Consider the following 14,376-nt stretch of genomic DNA (forward strand, 5'->3'; position numbering starts at 1 on the left):
TTTAGGGTCAGATTCAATCGGGCTTGTAACTCCTTGGTTATTCAACTGCAGCCTATAGTAAATCCACAGGCTGCACTTACCACGTATTTCTGTTTGCACCCTCCCAAGGATAACAGAAATGCGGGGTAAATTGGGCTTTTTGCCCTTACGGCAACCAAAGTGTCAATCTGCCAAAAAGAACAAGAACAGGTCAAATAGGTGGTGCACGTTGGACTAGAGAAAATAATTGCATGAAACTATAAATCTTTATTACTGCATTTTAAAACTACAGCTTTATTAACATCATAGGCTCCTAGAACTGGACTCACTAATAACACCCTTCTGACAAAATGGTCGGTTCATCTGAATGACTGTGCTATCCTATAAAGGACAAAACCAGTGTTGTATGATAAAATATATAATAGCAGGAAACATGAAATAAACATCTCAATTACTACTACTATGTATTTCAGAGGAAATACAGGTTGAGTATCCCATATCCAAATATCCGAAATACGGAATATTCCGAAATACGGACTTTTTTGAGGGAGAGTGAGATAGTGAAACTTTTGTTTTTTGGTGGCTCAATGTACACAAACCTTGTTTAATACACAAAGTTATTAAAAATATTGTATTAAATGACCTTCAGGCTGTGTGTATAAGGTGTATAAGAAACATAAATGAATTGTGTGAATGTACACACACTTTGTTTAATGCACAAAGTTATAAAAAATATTGGCTAAAATTACCTTCAGGCTGTGTGTATAAGGTGTATATGAAACATAAATACATTCTGTGCTTAGACTTGGGTCCCATCACCAGGATATCTCATTATGGTATGCAATTATTCCAAAATACGGAAAAATCCCATATCCAAAATACCTCTGGTCCCAAGCATTTTGGATAAGGGATACTCAACCTGTACAGCACATTTTAAAATACCAGTTACTTAAATTTGACACAAGAGGGAATATTGCCATTAAAATTAAACTGTAAAAAGAATAGCATCTAAATACATAAAACCAGACTGAAGTAGAGGAATGTTTCTGCATTTGGAATTTGTTAAATATTGTTGAATACTGAGATACATCCCTACTGATGTGTTTGGACATAAACTATAATTACGAAAATTATAAATTTACACAACACAAACACCACAGATTGTTTATTTCCTCTATATAGCAGGGACTATAATGTTGTAATTTTACATTGTCATTTTGCTTAGTCCAAAATGCACCACACCTCCTGTTATTATTGGCAGATTAACTGTGCAAGAGTAAAATGGAGTCACCCTTGTGAACTATAATGATTAGGATAACAATGTCCATTTTCTGGATAATATGAAATACGGATATGACTCGTCCAGTGCAGGAATTTCCTTTGGGTTTTTTACATGTACGACTAACACTGTCTTGCCAAATATTCTACATTTATCTAGGCAACACTTCCTGTTCCAGATGTAAACATGGTATACCAGAGTTATCCAAACGCAGTCCTCAAGGCACCCCAACTGTCAGGGTTTACAGTGTATTCATGCTTTGCCACAGGTGACATAATTAGTACCTAAGTCAATATGATTTAACCATCTGTGCTGAGCCATGGATATACTTAAAACCTGGCCCGTTAGGGTGCCTTGAGGGCTGCGTTTGGGAACCTTAGGTGTATACAATATGCTAATGTTGTAGAGCTGGATGGTAGAGGTGTCCGACTCTGCATACATACTGTATGTAAATGCACTATTTCTGCCGTACAGTATATCATCTTTTCTTTTGGGAAGTAATGAAGCAGCTATAACTCACTATTGACCTTATGCAGGTTTTTACTAATATTCATCAAATTACTTGTTTTCTGCTACTTGTGTTCTGGGATGGCAGAAGGAAGGTGCAAACAGTTCATGTTGACCAATTACACATGTGATATTAGAAGAACATTAGTCTAAGTGATCACGGATTAATATTTTACAATACGGTCAATAATAAGCTATGGGTTGTGTTGTAAGCAGCAGGTCATTACCCTAGGTTCATTATACAACCTTGATGTGTTATTGTAGGGATTTTGTCTAGCATGGTATGTTACTGCAATATCGCGTTGACTGTCCTAGATCTAAGGGTAATCGTTTATTTTTAAATAAAATTTAATTTTTGCACTTCCAATTTATTATTATTATTGTAATATGTTTTAGGTTGACTACGCATCTGCATTCAATAATTAGTTTTAAATGAAAAACCAGGTTGACCTTGCATTAAAACTAATATCCTCTTTAAATCTAGCAGCTATATGGCCGAAATTGTGCCACTGCCCACAATTCACCATTATTATTAGCACTTTTACATTCTCCCAACTGTTGTGCAGAAACAATGGTCAGGAGCTGGGCTTCACTGCTGTCACTGTGGCGCTGATGTTTAGTGTGAAGTAGACTAGGGGAGAAGGGTATCTGGACAAAAGGTTGACACCACTTAGGTCGACACCAATTGGTTGACACACCTTAGGTCGACACCTTAAATAGGTGTACATGGACAAAAGGTCGACATCGGAAAAGGTCGACATGAGTTTTTCACTTTTTTTTTTTTTACTTTTTCATACTTTATAATCCACGTGGACTACAGTTGGTTATGGTAACCTGGGCTGAGTGCAGCAGTAGTGGAGTGAGGCACCTTGCCCGAAGCATGAGCCATGCAATGGGACATGGTGCACTAATTGGGGTTCCCGGTCACATTATGGAGAAAACTACACCCAAAAAACCCCCCATAAAAACTCATGTTGTCCTTTTCCATGTTGACCTTGTTCATGTCGACCTTTTATCCATGGCGACCTATTTCAGGTGTCGACCTAAGGTAGTGTCAACCTTGAGTCCCAGACCAGGAGAGAAGCTGGCCATAGCAACCAATAAGCTTCTACCTATCATTTTATAGAATGTACCTGATAAACGCTACCGCAAAGCTGATTGTTTGCTATGGACAACTTCTCCACTGCTTGATAAACTCCCTTTGTATTAGGGTTGATGTATGAGGTGGATGTAATAACGGGAAAATGTGGGTTTTACTGTATTACCCGCATGTACTAAGACCCGGACGCTGGGTTTTCCAATGCGGAGAGAAGAGCCAGCAAAAGCTGGCGTTACCCTACAAAAGTCTGTTGGCTTCTTTCCACCTAGGTGCTGTCAAAGAGATCCAATCGGCTGCCTCCCGGCATCCCTGGTGGCTCTCTGTGCATGCGCACTGCACAGATGGACCCCTGGGTCATAAACCCAGAAGTCCAGGTACCGACGGCCATTGCAAAGGGCAGCTCTTAACCGCAGAGCTGCCCTTTGCGTTAGTAATCGTATTTGTTAGTATATATGCGACTAGTATCAGTGCGGTAAGTGGCATGATGTACTGAAAAGGATGTAGCGCAAAATCCCACCCTATAGCTGTTATCTTTCAACAAATCATACTTAATTGCTGTATCAATTGTGTTTGTGATCACATATTTAATTTTAACTTAATTTCCTTTCCTACGTCTCTTCACTATCCTTTTACTGTGAAATAAGTAAAGAATCACTATGGTTTGATTGGTCAACCTCTCTACAATAAACCCAAGGAATATATTGTGTTTAGTACAGAAAAGTCTACTATATATTTAAATAAATGACATCACTGATGATCTTAATACTTTTCTTTTATACAAGGACCTTGAACATATAAACCCAATGTAATAGAAACTTAGGCCCAGATTTATCAAACCTTGGACAGAGATAAATTGCACAGTGATAACGTACTAACCAACCAGCTTTTAACTGCCAAGTTACAGGCAATGGGGCAGATGTATTAACCTGGAGAAGGCATAAGGAAGTGATAAATCAGTGATATGTGCAAGGTGATAAAGGCACCAGCCCAGTGGCGGAACTAGCGAGCGGTGGGCCCAGGTGCGACAAAATGCTTTGGGCCCCCCCCCCCCACACACACACACACATCCCATCCAAGTCCACCCCCTCACCCCTGGAGAGGATCTGGTGAGGGGGACCTGCTCAGGGCCAGAGAAATGGATACCTAGCAACAGTGCCGTAACTAGACATTTTAGCACTGTGTGCAAGAAACGGCATCGGAGCCCCACCCCTGCATGTAAAACAGGGGCAGTGCGCGCCGTAGGTGCGCGCAAAAATACATAGTGGCGTGGCTTCGTGGGGAAGTGGTGTGGCCACAAAATAATACCAATTCATAAAACGGTGCACAGTAGTCTCCATTCTTCAAATTACGCCGCACAGTAGCACCACTACACCATGTAGAGACTCTTTTACACCTTACAACGGACAGATTCCTCTTTTTACACATAACGGCAGACAGCGTGCACTTTTTACACATAACGGCAGACAGCGTCCCCTTTTTACACATAACGGCAGACAGCGTCCCCTTTTTACACATAACGGCAGACAGCGTGACCTTGTTAAACATAGCGGCAGACAGCGTGACCTTGTTAAACATAGCGGCAGACAGCGTACACTTTTTACACATAGCGGCAGACAGCGTGCCCTTGTTAAACATAGCGGCAGACAGCGTCCCCTTTTTACACATTACGGCAGACAGCGTACACTTTTTACACATAACGGCAGACAGCGTACACTTTTTACACATAACGGCAGACAGCGTCCCCTTTTTACACATAACGGCAGACAGCGTGCCCTTGTTACACATTACGGCAGACAACGTCCCCCTTTTTACACATTACGGCAGGCAGATTCCCCCTTTTTATACATAGCGGCAGGCAGATTCCCCATTTTTACACATAGCGGCAGGCAGTCCCCCCTTTTTACACATTACGGCAGGCAGTCCCCCATTTTTACACATAGCGGCAGGCAGTCCCAACAAAGAAAGAAAGAGACAGAAAGAAAGAGACAGAAAGAAAGAAAGAGACAGAAAGAAAGAAAGAAAGAAAGAATTATACTTACCCTCTCCGCTGGCTCAGGCTCCTCGGTGCAGCGTCAGACGATTCCCGGGCTGGAGAGAAGGAGGAGGACGGAGGTGAAGAAGGGAGCCGCAGCAGCGCTTTGTTACTGGTGGAGGCGCTGCTGCTGCTGCCCCTCTGCTTCACTATAGGCTGTTCTCGGAAGACAGCCTATAGTGAAGCAGAGGGGCAGCAGCAGCAGCAGAGCCTCCACCAGTAACAACGCGCTGCTGCGGCTCCCTCCTTCACCTCCGTCCTCCTCCTTCCCCCGTCCGTGCCGCTGCTCCTCTCCGGGCGGCTGTGCGCTGCGGGCAGCGGTTGCACGCAGCGCACAGCGGCATGTAATGAGTCAGTTTGACTCATTACATGCTTGGGCCCCTGGACAGAGGCGGGCCCCAGTGCAACGCACTGCTTGCACTGCCGGTAGTTCCGCCTCTGCACCAGCCAATCAGATCCTAACTGTTAATTTACATATTGGAGCGGATTGGCTGGTGTGTTTATCACCTTGCACATATCACTGGTTTATCACTTCCTTATGCCTTCCCCAGGTTAAATCATCTGCCCCTATGTTTGAAAAATGACAGGAGCTGATTGGTTGGTACTTTATCACTGTGCAATGTATCACTCTCCAAGGCTTGAGAAATCTGGGCCCTAGCAGCTAGACTTAGGGCCTAATTCAAGGTTGATTGCAAAACAACATTTTCCTCTAATGGGCAAAACCATGTACATTGCAGGGTGGGGGGGGGGGGGGCAGATGTAACATGTGCAGAGAGAGTTAGATTTGGGTGGGCTGTGTTCAAACAGAAAACTAAATTACAGTGTAAAAATAGAGCAGCCAGTATTTACCCTGCACAGAGACAAAATAACCCACCCAAATCTAACTCTCTCTGCACATGTTATATCTGCCCCACCTGCAGTGCACATGATTTTGCCCATTAGGGTAAAACGTTGTTTTGCAATCAACCTTGAATTAGGCCCTTAAAGCGGCAATATTGCTGCATGAATCTAGCAGCTAAATAATGGAAATTGCTCCGTGCCTTCAACTCTCAGACTATGACAAGTGGGCCATAGTGTTATTCTATTTTCTTACAAAAGCATATTACCCTGCAGCAGTGACACACATATTCATTGTAACAGCACAAACCTCTCCTTTCACTTACACAGCTGCCCTGTCGATCATAGTCCGAATAAGACGAGTCAAGTGCAGATAGAGAACAGAGCAGGAATCTCGCAGCCATAACCTCATGTCTGTTACAACCTAAGAGAAATAAAATACTGTATAGCAATAATCTCACTTGCTTGCAAACAGCGGTGTCACAGCTCCTGAAGTTGCGAGGAGAAGTACATCTCTGCGGCTTAACGCGCAGGGTAAAACCCGCTAATTGAATCAGCTGGCACGAGTAATTAGCCAATTGGATTCCCCTAAATGGCAATTATAAGCTGCTATTGCTTTCATGAGGCCAATAACAAATCTAACAGGAAGGAGGAAAGGCCAGCAGTGTCTCCCACACTCTCCTTCTTTCTGCCAACCCACTCTTATTTCAGGGAGGCCATAAGAAAACAAGAAAAACAAAGATGGAAGAGGACACTGCTAGCAAGCTTATAATCTTATAGTAATTAATTTGTGTTTAAGTAGTATGTCACAGAACAAGCAATACAGTACCTGGTCATTTCTGCTGCGTCCAGTATGGAGCTTTCCTGCAGGTTCTCCTATTAATTCCTAAACACAAGATAGACATAATACAGGTTGAGTATCCCATATCCAAATATTCCGAAATACGGAATATTTTGAGTGAGAGTGAGATAGTGAAACCTTTGTTTTCTGATGGCACAATGTACACAAACTTTGTTTAATGCACAAAGTTATTAAAAATATTGTATTAAATGACCTTCAGGCTGTGTGTATAAGGTGTATATGAAACATAAATGAATTATGTGAATGTACACACACTTTGTTTAATGCACAAAGTTATAAAAAATATTGGCTAAAATGACCTTCAGGCTGTGTGTATAAGGTGTATATGAAACATAAATGAATTATGTGAATGTACACACACTTTGTTTAATGCACAAAGTTATTAAAAAATAAGATTTTAAACCTAACGTAAATCTTTTTCTCCTAGTCCGTAGAGGATGCTGGGGACTCCGTAAGGACCATGGGGATTAGACGGGCTCCGCAGGAGACATGGGCACTAAAAAGAACTTTAGATATGGGTGTGCACTGTCTTCGCCCTCTATGTCCCTACTCCAGACCTCAGTTAGAGAAACTGTGCCCAGAGGAGACGGACAGTACGAGGAAAGGATTTTTGTTAATCTAAGGGCAAGATTCATACCAGCCCACACCATCCACACCGTATAACATGGAATATACAAACCAGTTAACAGCATGAAAGAAAACAGCATCAGCCCTAGACTGATCAAAACTGTAACATAACCCTTATGTACGCAAAAACTATATACAAGTCTTGCAGATGTAGTCCGCACTGGGACGGGCGCCCAGCATCCACTACGGACTACGAGAAAAAGATTTACCGGTAGGTTTAAAATCTTATTTTCTCTTACGTCCTAGGGGATGCTGGGGACTCCGTAAGGACCATGGGGATTATACCAAAGCTCCAAAACGGGCGGGAGAGTGCGGATGACTCTGCAGCACCGATTGAGCAAACATGAGGTCCTCATCAGCCAGGGTATCAAACTTGTAGAACTTTGCAAAGGTGTTTGAACCCGACCAAGTAGCAGCTCGGCACAGCTGTAATGCAGAGACACCTCGGGCAGCCGCCCAAGAAGAGCGCACCTTCCTAGTGGAATGTGCCTTTACAGAATTTGGTAACGGCAATCCAGCCGTAGAATGAGCCTGCTGAATCGTGTTACAGATCCAGCGAGCAATAGTCTGCTTAGAAGCAGGAACGCCAACCTTGTCGGCTGCATACAGGACAAACAGTGCCTCCGTTTTCCTAACCCGAGCCGTTCTGGCCACATAAATTTTCAATGCCCTGACCACATCAAGGGACTCGGAATCCTCCAAGTCCCACGTAGCCACAAGCACCACAATAGGTTGGTTCATATGAAAAGATGAAACCACCTTGGGCAAAAATTGAGGACGAGTCCGCAACTCCGCTCTATCCACATGGAAAATCAGATAGGGGCTTTTGTGAGATAAAGCCGCCAACTCCGACACTCGCCTTGCCGATGCCAAGGCCAACAACATGACCACTTTCCAAGTGAGATACTTTAATTCCACCGTTTTAAGAGGCTCAAACCAGTGAGACTTAAGGAACCGCAACACCACGTTAAGGTCCCAGGGTGCCAATGGAGGTACAAAAGGAGGCTGGATATGCAGCACTCCCTTCACAAAAGTCTGTACTTCTGGGAGAGAAGCCAATTCCTTCTGAAAGAAAATGGATAGGGCCGAAATCTGAACTTTAATGGAGCCTAATTTTAGGCCCAAATTCACTCCAGTCTGTAGGAAGTGAAGGAAACGTCCCAGATGGAATTCTTCCGGAGGAGCATTCCTGGACTCACACCAAGATACATACTTCCGCCATATACGGTGATAATGTTTTGCTGTCACGTCCTTCCTAGCCTTTATCAGAGTAGGAATGACCTCATCCGGAATGCACTTTTCCGCTAGGATCCGGCGTTCAACCGCCATGCCGTCAAACGCAGCCGCGGTAAGTATTGGAACAGACAGGGCCCCTGTTGTAAAAGGTCCTCTCTGAGAGGAAGAGGCCACGGATCTTCTGTGAGCATTTCCTGCAGATCCGGATACCAGGCCCTTCGAGGCAAATCCGGAACAATGAGAATTGTCTGTACTCCTCTTCGTCTTATGATTCTCAATATCTTGGAGATGAGAGGAAGAGGAGGAAACACATAGACCGACTGGAACACCCACGGTGTCACCAGGGCGTCCACTGCTACCGCCTGAGGATCCCTTGACCTGGCGCAATACCGCGGTAGTTTCTTGTTGAGGCGTGACGCCATCATGTCTATCTGAGGCAGTCCCCACTGACTTGCAATCTCTGCGAAGACTTCCTGATGAAGTCCCCACTCTCCTGGATGTAGATCGTGTCTGCTGAGGTAGTCCGCTTCCCAGTTGTCCACTCCCGGAATGAAGACTGCTGTCAGAGCGCTTACATGAATTTCCGCCCAGCGAAGAATCCTGGTGGCTTCTGCCATTGCCACTCTGCTCTTTGTTCCGCCTTGACGGTTTACATGAGCCACTGCGGTGATGTTGTCTGACTGGATCAGAACCGGTAGGTCGCGAAGCAAATTCTCCGCTTGACGAAGGCCATTGTATATGGCCCTTAATTCCAGTACGTTGATGTATAGACAAACCTCCTGGCTTGACCACAGACCTTGGAAGTTTCTTCCCTGTGTGACTGCTCCCCACCCATGGAGGCTCGCGTCCGTGGTTACCAGTACCCAGTCCTGAATGCCGAACCTGCGACCTTCTAGAAGGTGAGCACTCTGCAGCCACTACAGGAGAGATACCCTGGCCCTGGGGGACAGGCTGATCATCTGATGAATCTGTAGATGTGACCCAGACCACTTGTCCAGAAGGTCCCACTGAAAAGTCCTCGCATGGAACCTGCCAAATGGAATGGCCTCGTAAGACGCCACCATCTTTCCCAGAACTCGAGTGCAGTGATGTACCAACACCCCCTTTTTGGCTTCAAGAGGTCCCTGACCAAATTCATGAGTTCTTGGGCCTTTTCCATCGGGAGATACTCTTTTCTGGTCTGTATCCAGAATCATGCCTAAGAAAGGCAAACGGGTCGTCGGTACCAACTGTGACTTCGGGATATTGAGAATCCAGCCGTGCTGCTGCAACAGGGAAAGTGATACGCTGTTCAGCAACTGCTCTCTTGATCTCGCTTTTATTAGGAGATCGTCCAAGTACGGGATAATTGTGACACCCTGCTCGCGCAGGAGCACCATCATTTCCGCCATTACCTTGGTGAAAATCCTCGGGGCCGTGGAAAGCCCAAACGGCAACGTCTGAAATTGGTAATGACAATCCTGTACAGCAAATCTCAGGAACGCCTGATGAGGCGGATATATGGGGACATGAAGGTATGCATCCTTTATGTCCAGGGACACCATATAATCCCCCCCTTCCAGGCTGGCGATGACCGCTCTGAGCGATTCCATCTTGAACTTGAACCTTTTTAAGTATAGGTTTTAGGATTTTAAATTTAAAATGGGTCTGACCGAACCGTCCGGTTTCGGGACCACAAACAGGGTTGAGTAATACCCCATCCCCTGCTGAAGCAGGGGAACTTTGACCACCACTTGTTGAAGACACAATTTTTGAATTGCATTTAAAACTATCTCCCTCTCTGGAGAAGAAGCCGGTAGGGCCGATATGAAAAACCGGCAAGAAGGCACCTCTTCGAATTTCAGCTTGTAACCCTGGGAAACAATTTCTATTGCCCAGGGATCCACCTGTGAGTGAACCCAGATGTGGCTGAAAAGTCGAAGACGTGCCCCCACTGGGGCGGACTCCCTCAGCGGAGCCCCAGCGTCATGCGGTGGATTTTGCAGAGGCCGGGGAGGACTTCTGCTCCTGGGAACTAGCTGTAGTTGGCAGCTTTTTCCCCCTGCCCTTACCTCTGGTAAGAAAGGAAGATCCCCGCACTCTCTTGGGTTTATGCGACCGAAAGGACTGCATCTGATAATGTGGCGTTTTCTTAGGCTGTGAGGAAACATAAGGCAAAAAATTTGATTTACCTGCAGTAGCTGTGGAAACTAGGTCCGTGAGACCTTCCCCAAACAATTCCTCACCCTTGTAAGGCAAAACCTCCATATGCCTCTTTGAGTCGGCATCACCCGTCCATTGTCGGGTCCACAGGGCTCGTCTAGCAGAAATCGCCATAGCGTTGGCTCTTGAACCCAGTAGGCCAACGTCTCTCTGAGCATCTCTCATATATAGGACAGCATCCTTAATATGACCCAGGGTCAATAAAATGGTTTCCTTATCCAGCATATCTATATCAGCAGATAAGGTATCTGTCCACGCTGCTACAGCGCTACAAACCCAAGCCGACGCTATCGCCGGTCTGAGTAATGTACCAGTATGTGCGTAAATTGACTTCAAGGTAGTCTCCTGCCTGCGATCAGCGGGATCCTTGAGGGTTGCGGTATCTTGAGATGGCAGCGCTAGCTTTTTGGATAAGCGTGTCAACGCTTTGTCCACCCTTGGGGAGGAATCCCACCGTATCCTGTCCTTAGCCGGGAAAGGATACGCCATAAGAATCCTTTTGGGAATCTGCAGTTTTGCTTTGTCCAACCTCTTGTGTAATAAATTCACATTTGCATTTAAAACAATCCACATATCCAACCAGTCAGGTGTCGGCGTTGCCGACGGAGACACCACACTCATTTGCTCTACCTCCTCCCTAGAAGAGCCTTCCGCTTCAGACATGCCGACACACGCGTACCGACACCCCACACACTCAGGGAAATCTCTAATCTGGAGACAGTTCCCCTACAAGGCCCTTAGGAGAGACAGAGAGAGAGTATGCCAGCACACACCCAGCGCCATTGACTTTGGAAAAAATTCCAAAATAGATATAGCGCTTTTTATATTTATATATTGATTGCGCCAAATTATGTGCCCCCCCCCCCTTCTTTAAAACCCTCTGTCACCGTGTTCAGCAGGGGAGAGTCCGGGGAGCCAGCTTCTCAGCGTGTGCTGTGGAGAAAATGGCACTGGTTAGTGCTGAGGGATCAAGCTCTGCCCCCTCAGCGGCGGGCTTCGGTCCCGCTCGAATCCATTCAAAAACTGGCGGGGGATACCCATATACAGCCCACAGAGCCAATATATCTATTTTTACCAGTCCTAGAGGTGTAAATTGCTGCCCAGGGCGCCCCCCCCCCTGCGCCCTGCACCCATCAGTGCCTGTCGTGTGTGTTCTGTGTGGGAGCAATGGCGCACAGCGTTACCACTGCGCGTTACCTCAGTGAAGATCTGAAGTCTTCTGCCGCCTCTGAAGTCTTCTTATACTCACCCGGCTTCTATCTTCCGGCTCTGTGAGGAGGACGGCGGCGCGGCTCCGGGACGAACGGCGAGGAGAGACCTGCGTTCCGACTCCCTCTGGAGCTAATGGTGTCCAGTAGCCTAAGAAGCATAGCCTAGCATTTAAGTAGGTCTGCTTCTCTCTCCTCAGTCCCTCGATGCAGGGAGTCTGTTGCCAGCAAGCTCCCTGAAAATAAAAAAACCTAACAAAATTCTTTCTTTCAGGAAACTCAGGAGAGCTCCCTGTAGTGCACCCAGTCTCCTCTGGGCACAGTATCAAACTGAGGTCTGGAGGAGGGGCATAGAGGGAGGAGCCAGTGCACACCCATATCTAAAGTTCTTTTTAGTGCCCATGTCTCCTGCGGAGCCAGTCTAATCCCCATGGTCCTTACGGAGTCCCCAGCATCCTCTAGGACATAAGAGAAATATTGGCTACAATTACCTTCAGGCTGTGTGTATAAGGTGTATATGAAACATAAATGCATTCTGTGGTTAGACTTAGGTCCCATCGCCATAATATCTCATTATGGTATGCAATTATTCCAAAATACGGAAAAATCCGATATCCAAAAACATTTCTGGTCCCAAGCATTTTGGATAAGGGATACTCAACCTGCAAATTCTTACAGAGGACAGTTACTACAACAGTAATACTTTCCATTACTATTTGGAGGTATGTGAAAAAATATTCCCTGTATATTATCTTGATTTAATTTTTTGTTTTTGTTATTAAGACTTTCGGACAGCCTATTTTATTTTACATTTTTTAATTATTTTAATTATTTTGAAAAATTTTTAATCAAGGATTTTGTTAAGGGCCCGTTCGAGATCCCAGTAGTGAGGAAACCGACGGTGGGATACCGACATGCGGAAATCTGGCAGGGAGAGCAGAGTCCTCTCGCGAGCTCGCTGCTCATCGGGCACGGTGGCGAGCACTATTCTATTACCCCTCAGGGGTGGCATGGACCAACTCCCAGATACCGGGCCTCGTCGGGATTCCGACCACTGGCATTTCACCAGCAGTCGGGATTGCCGTGGCGGTATCATGAATGCCGGGATCCTAACAGCCAGTAAATTGACTGCATTCTTTTGGTAATCATTTCTGAAAATAAATTTCAAACAATTACAAAAAACAACACCTAAACATCATCATTTGTATTAGGCACATTACAGAAATGGAACATTTCAATACAATCAGGCTAACAAGGTATAAACAAAACGGAAGCAAAGACAGACAGTATCGTATATAATACGTTCTACAAATACAGACAAATGGGTTGAGAATAACATTTACAGTAGATATGTCACAAGTATAAAAAGGGTATACATTTTTTTTGAAAAGTATTGAAAGTATAACACGGTCTTGGGTACCGGTACCATCTCCTAGAGTAGATGGCAGTGTGCAGCAGCTGAGAGATCACACACCTCTGTTGGTTTGGTGCAATTGACCTCAATCAGTTTTATTGTGCAGTAAAATAGAAATAAACATAAAAAATAAAATACCTTGCCGACTGGCAAAAACGAAACTCAGGATAATCTTAACTCACTAAAAAAAGAAGAAATACATGGAGAAGCTTATCAGGCACAGCTCACTTGTTTTCCATAGCAGGTTTCTATTTCACAGAGGGGTAAATTTACTAAGGTAGGAGGTTTTTTGTAGAACTATTGATGTTACCCATAGCAACCAATCAGATTCTATTATCTTCTAGGAGCAGCTAGATAAATGTTAAGTAGAATCTGACAGGTTCCTATGGGCAACAACATCAGTTCTAAAAAAATCTCCAATCTTAGTAAATTTACCCTAGAGCAGGGCTGGCCAAACCGGTCCTTGAGATCTACCAACAGGTCATGTTTTCCAGGCCTCCTGGAGACCTGTAGAATGGTCAGTTAGTAATGAATGCAGCACATCTTAATTAATAATGACTAAACCTGTGCACCAGCTAGGTGGTCTGGAAATGTGAACTGTTGGTAGATCTCGAGTACTGGTTTTGCCAGCCCTGCCCTAGAGACTCCATAGTCTCTTCTCTTTCCCCAGGCAGTGAGAAAGAGTAATGATCAGGCTGACAGCCTTTTTAATTCACCCAGACAGTTGAAAACCCTAATTAGCCTTCTGTGAGGATAAAAGCCCATAGAGCCAGACTGGGCCTAAATGGAGGAAAACCCACCCTCCCTTCTCACATCCAACCACAGGAACCCTTATTCAGTTCTTATCAAAAGCTCTCTGCAGAACCAACACAACAGGTTTTAAAACACATAGGTAAGACACCTTGGGCAAATATAACTGCCTGCTACCACTATTCCAGTGATCTTGTCACAAAAGCTGGAACAAGAGACCCCTGCATAGCATTGTCATGGTGATTAATACACATAACTTATGGGTCCACCAATGAGGCAGTATTCCCTATCCAATTTAGATAGGCACTATATATCCCATTTGTCATGATACTTTTACAGAGTTG

The 14,376-nt window shown here is 44.9% G+C and overlaps 1 protein-coding gene across 3 annotated transcripts in view; it reads right to left on the bottom strand.

Moving 5' to 3' along the window:
• The window catches only part of ASL (argininosuccinate lyase), a 201,269-nt gene that overhangs the window by 141,599 nt on the left and 45,294 nt on the right, over nucleotides 1-14,376 (bottom strand). For all 3 annotated transcript variants that reach the window (XM_063953842.1, XM_063953841.1, XM_063953840.1), the window contains 2 exons: nucleotides 6,563-6,619; nucleotides 6,060-6,157 (listed from right to left, as the gene is read on the bottom strand). In XM_063953842.1, the coding sequence (XP_063809912.1) occupies nucleotides 6,060-6,157; nucleotides 6,563-6,619 (155 nt within the window). The remainder of the gene's footprint in view (nucleotides 1-6,059; nucleotides 6,158-6,562; nucleotides 6,620-14,376) is intronic.

The sequence above is a fragment of the Pseudophryne corroboree genome, chromosome 2, assembly GCF_028390025.1.
Source record: "Pseudophryne corroboree isolate aPseCor3 chromosome 2, aPseCor3.hap2, whole genome shotgun sequence".
Lineage (NCBI taxonomy): Eukaryota > Metazoa > Chordata > Amphibia > Anura > Myobatrachidae > Pseudophryne > Pseudophryne corroboree.